Source organism: Anarhichas minor, unplaced genomic scaffold (genome assembly GCF_050575085.1).
Source record: "Anarhichas minor isolate MPS153535 unplaced genomic scaffold, ASM5057508v1 ptg000024l, whole genome shotgun sequence".
NCBI lineage: Eukaryota > Metazoa > Chordata > Actinopteri > Perciformes > Anarhichadidae > Anarhichas > Anarhichas minor.
This window is the reverse complement of record NW_027466470.1, coordinates 11,218,160-11,227,069: the sequence shown is the minus strand read 5'-3', so window position 1 is coordinate 11,227,069 and position 8,910 is coordinate 11,218,160. Positions and strand designations below refer to the sequence as shown.

General features: G+C 39.9%; 2 protein-coding genes across 2 annotated transcripts; both read right to left on the bottom strand.

Moving 5' to 3' along the window:
- Positions 1-1,250: 1,250 nt before the first annotated feature.
- On the bottom strand, positions 1,251-3,095 carry rgs13a (regulator of G protein signaling 13a). The gene is made up of 5 exons (XM_076097930.1): positions 2,847-3,095; positions 2,672-2,731; positions 2,506-2,567; positions 2,253-2,419; positions 1,251-2,142 (listed from the first exon to the last, which is right to left on the bottom strand). Exons 1-5 carry the CDS (start codon positions 2,915-2,917, stop codon positions 1,957-1,959), a joined length of 546 nt encoding a protein of 181 aa, XP_075954045.1. The 5' UTR covers positions 2,918-3,095; the 3' UTR covers positions 1,251-1,956.
- A 3,719-nt stretch (positions 3,096-6,814) lies between these two features.
- Positions 6,815-8,299, bottom strand: rgs1 (regulator of G protein signaling 1). The gene is made up of 4 exons (XM_076098174.1): positions 8,289-8,299; positions 7,899-7,978; positions 7,656-7,822; positions 6,815-7,409 (listed from the first exon to the last, which is right to left on the bottom strand). Exons 1-4 carry the CDS (start codon positions 8,297-8,299, stop codon positions 7,233-7,235), a joined length of 435 nt encoding a protein of 144 aa, XP_075954289.1. The 3' UTR covers positions 6,815-7,232.
- Positions 8,300-8,910: the final 611 nt, after the last annotated feature.

Sequence of the window (8,910 nt, the reverse complement as noted above, 5' to 3'; positions counted from 1 at the left end):
TCTTGGTCTTCTATAGTTTCTCACGGTCATATCTACTGTTGCATCATCTTGTTACTAATAAACAGAGCATTGCAAATGAGGAAAGGATGACTCGTCAGGCAATGATTCATCTGTGTCAGTTTAACGCCTCAGCTGCATCTGAGTGAAAAAACACCAACGACCTCTGTGAGTAATAAAAAGGATGTTCTCATCCTGCTGAAAGCCCTTTTGGCAAAACCACAAAATGACCATTTTTACACTGACAATTTGCTGTCTATTGCTCTCTAAAAGCATGAAATAGCTCCAGAGGCATTATTACTTGTCTATGTTCATCCGCCTCAGTGTGTGCGCTTGCACAAATGCAAGAATTAACAAGTGACATTAAAAGAGGATGTGGCTGAGCATTTGGGTCTTAACACTTCTCCCTTATTTCTGTAACCTTTAACAGAGTGATACTTGATAGGTTTCTACTCATGAACTTCCCTTTTGTTTTTTTTGTAATATAATCCAGTTTCAGTTTTAAAACTAAGAACTATTTATGAGGATGAGGTCTGATTTTTATACCCATAAATGAAAGACTGAATGTTAAAACAAAGGCAATGAATGAACTGCAGAATGTGCTTGGAAGACATTCAAAAGCAACAATGAACAATGGCGCTTCTGGCTACGTAGGTGGAAGCATTATGCAACAACCTTTCTCAATGAGGTCCTAATTAACCCTTCAAATTGTGAAATGTGAGAGAAATGGTGTTCAACACTAAAGTTAACTGAATGGTATTTCACTCGTATACTTACCGTGTGATGAGAAGCAGAGGCAATCTGATGCAAAATAATGCAATAATAGTGTAAGACAATTTAAATTTAAATGATTTTTCAAAAAGGGGGGAAACTGTATGTTAAGGGTTAAAGGAATGAGTCGAAATTTTGAGAAATTTCTTCACTTTCTTACTGAGAGTTAGATGGACTAACTCAAGAAAACAAAGAAGCATTTTTCCCAAAACGTCAAACTATTCCTTAAAGTTTGGAATCTAAATACACACTGTTTAGTAGAACATGAGGAATAATTCTGGTGTGCTGCTGAAGACTCAGTAAATATTCTAACAACGAGTAATGAATGAATGACATCTGAATGAATTGGTGACGAAGTTGCTTCGCGGATTCTTCAGGAGACGTGTATCTAAAGCTTCATGGGAACCTGACCTTGTTTGTGTCTGTTTATGTGAGAAGAACAGACTTTAGTCAATGTGGCACTGCAGGTTTAAAGTAATTCGTTTTGTGTAGATTTAAAAGCAAATATATAGTTTATTATCAAATATGTACAAATTCTCCTCAATATTCCCATTCACATAACGTTCTCACAAACTGTGGAATACATATAGCTTAGCACAAATTATTATAATTGCAACATATCAGTCATTTCAATGTGTGACAGTATTGTTGTCAGAATGTAAAAATGTTTTAATTCATAACAAAAATACACATATTGATAGCGTACTTTTCTATTGCTTTAGTGAGATAACAATAAACTTAAGATGGTGTGCAATCTTTAGCTGAGCACTAGTATCTTGGGTGGAGGGTGTTGCTTGCACCACACACACTTCCTGGCATCTCGTACAGAAAGTCCCTTCTATTTTCACTACATAATTGTGGCATCTCTGGGAAGTCCTGTGCTTTACAGCGGTTATCACTTCTGAAAATGTACGGCAGTAACCATTTTTGGCCTCTATCCGTCCCTTCTCAGTATACCAGCTGGTTGTGAACAAACCGTCTTCAGCTTTTTTACAACAACGTTGACTTCTCCTTTCTAACACAGTCATATGAGGCCGTGGCCAACCCCGACGCATGTCATCTCCGCCTCAGAAGGAAGGCATGATAGCCAAGACAAGCAAACACACAGCTTCTCTCAGGTAGCCCCGCATTAGGCTCAGCTTCACAGTACAGCTTCTACAAACATAATGTCTGTGGTATCTGCTTTCTTCACATCTTAACTGATTCTGATGTGGAGTCCAGTAGAGCCTGATAGATGTCAGACCTGAGGAAACGTGGGTAGGAGTCCCTCTCCATCAGCCCGTAGACAATCCTCTGGGCATCGTCGAAGCACACGGCGGTGGACGTCTTCATGTTCCGCCTGATCAGCTCTCTGGTCTTGTGGTCAATGTTGATCTGGAAGCAGAGGAATAATAATGAGGACAATTAAAAAGTAGCAACAGGGGTGTTACGTATTGCGAAAAATAAAGGCAATCTCTCTGCAATATAAAAACCTCTGTGCTTACTTCTCTGGGAGCCTCAGCTTGAATATAGCGTTTGAAGATCTTTTTGGCCCTGGAGGACATCCTGAAGGAAGACTTGATCTTCTTATAGTCCTCACACACCAGCCAAAACTCAATGTTTTCATCACTGAACTCTGACTTCAAGAAAGCCTGGAATATCTTCATGCCGTCTAAACAGAAAATTAAAAGTTAGTTAGTCAGCGATGAGGATGAATACTGACTGTGAAACTTGACAACGGGACTGTACGTAACTTACATTTGGATGATAGAAGGCTCTCTAGTGAATGTGACCACTGGGACATCTCCTCATAACAAAGCCTGCAAAACAGGAGTGCGCGGTCACTCACATGAGCAACAATATATGCCAACATTTCAGATCTTTATTTCCCAGAGGAGAAATTTCCTTTACCCCTTCCACTTACCCCTCAGTGTTAGCGGCTTGAGACGATCTACGCTGCAGCCGAGACTTCAGGTTTCCTGCCCTGGTTAACCAAACACAAATCAATCAGGCTTATTTACTGGCGTGTTGTTCTTCTACGAAAAAGGCTTATCATCAATGACACAAAAAAAAGTAGATAATTGTGATAAAATATTTACCTCTTCTTGCTATCAGTGTCCATGTTGAGGTGCTGCAGCTCCCGTGGTGCTGATGTATCTAGACTCGGCATGGCAACAATGCGTTGTACGTGTGTGACTGTGTGTTGGGCTGCTCTTCGAGAGATGTGTGACTGTGTCTGTTAGATGAATCCACTGGTGTCAACTTATATATATACAGCAGAAGTCTGAAATGAGGTTGTTGAGTATAGCGTCACACCATCATGCTGAACTAACCACAGAAAAAGAGGAAGTTGGGGGGGTGACGCAAACCTGCACGGAATGCAACTGTAGCCTGTGTGTAGTGTGCTTAGACCTCCATCGTGTTTATTTTAAAGTCTGGGCATGCAAATAGGGCAGTGGAACATTCAGCAGCAGATAGGCAAATGCTTTAGTCTCTGTTCCAGTCTGCCTCGAGAACCAGTGCCACGCTTTCAGGCTTTGGAAACAATCTTCCCTTTACAAATGAAAACTGGTAAACAATAAAATGCATGCTCGCTCAGTTCAATACACTGAGGGGCTTTGCTGCTACAGCCTTACTCGGCCTGGTATTACCACTAGCGTCTGGTTGGTAGATAGTCAAACTATTCCTTTAACCAGTTCACTTTGTTAACTTAGAGAGTTGAACCAAACATCTAAAATACATGTTATTCTACTTACCTGTAGTGCTATTTATCAATCTGGATTGTTATAGTCTGTGAGACACAGTTTTGAGACATCGGCCGTGTTATATGGCACTCGCTTGTGGTGCTCAAAGCACAAAAAAAAAAATACATTTGAAAAACCCAACAGCAATGTCTCTTTCCAGAAATTGTGACCCGGTTTTGCAAGATAATCCACAGGCCTTGTTGTGAGCCGTTTCATGTTGTGGTGAACTGTCCCTTTAAGCTAGATAATGCCCTATAACAGACATTATTGAGCCAGTGACTTAAGACTCTTTTCCTGTTTTTGACAGTGATGATTTAGCACATATTTACCATTATCCTGTTTAGAAACAATCACGGTGCAATTAAATGAAACTGAGACCCTGTCTAGAAATGACTGAATTGTTTAGTATATTTAATATCCATGTTTGTTGCTCCAGTTAGACCTCAGCATCTGAGTTTCTAATTGTAATTAATTACTTCAACATGCAGTTCTTACTGGCGTGTATTTTGGGTCTTGTCTCTTGTTTTGTCTCTGACAGAAACACATAGCTTCAGGCATTTAGTGCTGCTCTCCAGCAAAGTTCAGTCTTGCTCTGGGTCAATTAGAACTTTCTAAATTTGCTAATGACTTATTACAGTGGGCTATAGCTTCTTGTTGTCACTAGATATTCGAGAGTGGAGGCATACAGGAAATGTGGGGGGAAACAGAGGGGGATGACATGAAACACAAGTCGCCCACCGGAACCAAACCAGAGACACTGTGTTCATGTGGCATGCAACTAAGCCGCCGCAGTGTTTCCATTTTAGACAAGACTGAAACCTCTAACCAGTTTGTAAACGTCATTGAATAAAATATCCTCAATCCTCCCTCAGTGTTGTGAGCCGTGTCACTGAAGGATGTTTTATTCACTTCCTGTTATGTTGACAGGAAGTTTGTCAAAACAAAAGCTTTCACCTGTCACCTGGACATTCCTATGGCTTTTTAAAGTCTTTAAAAGAGAACATGATCTGACCTTTTTCCAGTTCCCCTTCTCCTCTAATTCAGTACCAATGATGTAAGCATAGGAACGTTTTTGGACTGCTGCTTATTTATGACAACCTTATTGCCTTATTATTAAAAACTTCCAGTCTGGTTTTACAGCTCGTCACAGAACTCAGCTTGTCCTTAATTATCTGCTTTTATCACACGACATTTGAGAGCTTCAGCTCTAATCACAAAGCCGCTCCCATTTCTAACACTAGCACCCGCTTTTAGGGGTTTAAGAAATACACCGTGGCAGTCAGCAGTGGACACCACTTTCGTCATAGAATTTTTCTCATAACCTTATACATCCCGTAAGTTCCTGATCCTCATATGTGGTGCGGAATACATTTTTAGCAAACATGTTCCAATATACCCAGTCATGTCGATGCTGTATACAAAAGCATCCTCGTGCGTTCATCCCTGAAAAAAACCTGGAGACTTTCCTTACATGTCATGTAGATTAATTTAGTGTAACTAATTGAGTTGAGTACTTTTCACTAAATTTGACAAAATCAGATTACTCAAACTCTTCAGCGATCACCATCACCTTACCGGGACTTCTGTGGGGAATCTTTTTTGTAAGATATCATACGAACTGTTTGGGGACCAACGTCTTTAGAGTTCATTCTCTGGGGACCATGAATGTCCATGAGGACTTTAGGTTTCTTCAGAAAATGTATTTCTACAGGATAGCCGACAATTTGTCATTCGTTTAAAACGTTGTGTTATAACCTATAATTCTACTTTATCCAACTGATAAACTGATTTTTTGTTTCTTTTTGAGGTACATTTTATGTCAAACTTGCAAGTTTGACATAAAATGTACCTCAAAGCATATCAAGTCAAGTTTTAAAGTAAACTTAATGGGTTGCTTTTGAAGCACAAGTAAGTACTGTTTAGTCACATTGTCTATGTTCATGTTAGTTTGCTTGACAGGAAATGTTTTGTGTTAGAAGGCAGCTGTTAAAGGCTTGTGGTGACATAAACTGTTATCTCAGACATTTTCTTTTATCGGTTGCAGCACTCGTCTGTGAGTTTCCTCCATCAACTGCTGTCACTCTGAGGATTATAACTTTGCTCAGTTGCTATCATTTGTATGTCTTCTTCACTTCCTGCAATATCTACTGTAGTTTTGCTGGGCTACACATTGCTTCATATTAACGAGTGTAGATTAAACATGTGGTTTGTCAAACGCACTCTTTTTACAGGATGAACTTAACCCTTCACCCACAAACAGGTGAGTGCAACAAGAGTTGTTTAAACTAGAGGAAGCTGCGGTGAGCTGTCTGCACAACTCAAAGTGGGTTGTACGACAAAAGCTCTTTGAATAAATCCTTCGCACGTGCAATGCCACCAACACGAGCAGAACAAAATGTTCGTCTAACACCCTGCAGTCACATGGAGAAAGCACGATGTGCCTACTTCCACTTTCCAAACACAAAAAAAACTAATCGGACAATAAACACGTTAAGATTGGACATGCAAAAGGGAACAATGTCACTGTAGAATTTTAATGCATCATGTCCTTTCAATTTAAGTCCTATATGCTGAGATTACTTTCTTTTGTGGATCTGAACATCATGTCTCAGTGTGGAAATCCTGCTTTGTTATGCTCTTTTGTATTTGCATGCTTTTTACATAGAAGAGTTTTACATAGAAAAGACTGTAAAATCCACCAAGTCCTCGCTAGACATTGACAAGGCAAAAACCAAAGTGATAAAATAGCAAATACTGTCTAATACTCTGCATGACACTAATCTTCCTTTGAGGGGGAGGTTAACATACATGACAATGAGCTTAGTTAGAGAAATTCTTTCCATCACATCAGATTAAAAGTTGTGGTTTGAATCCTCTAAGATACTTTTTCATGTTGAATGAACTCCAACTGAATTGACCACAAAAGTGCCCTCCCATCCACGCCCCTGTGTCTGGCAAATTTGAGACATAGATGATTTACACAGTTCCTCTTCACAATGTACAAACTCCTTCTAACACAACTGAGATGTTGCGGAAATACACCAAAAAGAGAGTGAGAGAGGAAGCGTTTTTTCCTTTTTTGTTGTTGTTGTTGTGTCTTCTTGTTGACTGAATGAGGCTGCTTGAAGGACTCTGTTGCCATCTGGTGTATTTTTTGACCAATGACCGGATTACAGAACACAGACAGGTCTTCTGTGACGACAACAACGAAGGGTGATTGGCATCATTGAAAAAGACCACACCCAAAGGTCAATCAACTATTTAGTTCTTAAGATATATCCAATCTAGAACAAGAAAACACTCACCCGAGACAAATGTTTAACAATAAACTCACATATTTATTTGCATGTGAAAGTTGAATTTCTCAGAGCATATTAGGGTTCATATTTGCATAATCAATTAAGTGTAAATAATACTTACAATAAAGGGAATCGTTTTATTATTAACCTCATGGGGTGGAGGAGAGAAAATAGATAATAGACGAATTACGTGCACAGTCTCTTTAAACATTTTTTTTTCTTTTTCTTTTCACCATGACATAATTAAAAGAGATGACGTATAATACAAGCCACAAAATCTCTTGAGCTGTAACTGTCTACTGAAACACACAGATTGAGAAAAGCTATTTCTGCTAGACTTGGGATCTTGATTGTACGGCGAAAGAAACTGGTATCTACACTGAAATGTTGGTGAAAAGATTTTGCGAGCCTGCGTCTGAGAGGCTGTCCTTTTTTAGAACAGTCACCTTGAATTAGTTCTCCTCAGGAGTCCCTGATAGATGTCAGATTTTAAGAAGCGCGGGTAGCAATCCCTGGCCATCAGACTGTAGATGAGCTTCTGTGCCGAATCAAACGAAGTCAGGGAAGGCTGGGAGATGTTCTTTGTTATGTTTTCTCTGGTACCACAATCTATGTTGATCTGGAATCAAACAATGTTGCCCAGAGGGCGTCTCAGCAACTATTTTCATCATCATTCACTCTAATGTTCTGGGGTGGAAAACAACTTGTGTGCACTTAAAGTAACTTTCTGAAGTTTCACCACAGTAAAATACACTACCTTATATCTATATCACTATAGGCCTGCTAAATTGAGATCATAATCAATGACCATCTTTTTTTAAATTTGAATTCCTAAAAATAATAAATCCAGCTTGCAGTTGTTTACCTGTCTGGGCGCTTCTGTTTGGACAAACTCTGAGTAGATCCTGTTGGCAGAGGAGATCATCTCTGGCGCCGTCTTGATTTTTTTATACTCCTCACAGGCGAGCCAAAACAGTATGTTCTCCTCGCTGTACTCGGACTTCAGAAACTCCCGGAAAGCTATCTGTCCGGCTGGAAATCACAGACGACAGTAAGCGTGTAGCAGTACATACAATCAAATACATGCGCAATCAAAGGAGACTCTCACCTTTACAACTGAGGACTTTGTCCACAGACTCACTCCAAGTCTCAACATCCTCCAGTGGATCCTTGGGAAAGCAACACAATCTACCCTTGAAAAGAGCATCAAGATCTATCACTAGCCCAGTTATCTGTGAACTCCACAGCACACACCAACTGCAAACCACACTGGCAGGTCAAGTCATTTATAGTACGTTATGTTCGAAGATGACTGTCGGTGCATTTAAGCATCTGACAGCAACCTCACATCACTAAAAGCCCCATCAGAAATAAAAGCACAATGCAAAGTGAGACTTACAGTGAGTGAAAACCTCCTTGGTGTTTTCCACATGGCTGCTGTAAGGTGTTGCCTGCTGAAAATTGTAAAGGCCCAATAATCAAATGTGCAGTAACTCACTTTATCGCCATCTCCTCGTCCTCTACAAAGGGAGACAGAGATAAGATCCTGCCAGACTGAAGATGGGGTTGTGATTCTTTGGAAACGAGGGAGTCAAGTGACTGAACAAATCTAAATGACCCCCACCCAACATGAATGGAATATATGGAAATCTGTATGCAAAGTTGTTGTTGGGAGAGACATGGCATCCTTCCGTGTCTGTCGCACCTGGAGGAGGAGAGCGCTCAGCTGGGATTTAAGTTGACCGCACCTGTTGTCCATGAACAGTCATCATTAACGTGGATGTGACAATATGAGGGTGGCAGCTAGTTTATATCTATATGAACTTAATTGGATTAAGATCATTTAAACAAATTAATTATAGATTACAGAATATGTTTCATCCATCAGTAAGAACTATATTTTTATGAGTATAATCAGGAATATGGTAACATAATTGCCTGCTGTGGTGGAGTACGACATGTCAAATTCAGAACAAGATTTAACTACAGCAATGACCAATGGTCAGGAAGCTCCGGGGAAAGATCCTGACCATAAACAAATTGCCATAAACAAATTCACGATTAAGGAAAACTCTCATCATTCTTCCATTTGCATATCTGCAGTGTTACTTATTCATCAA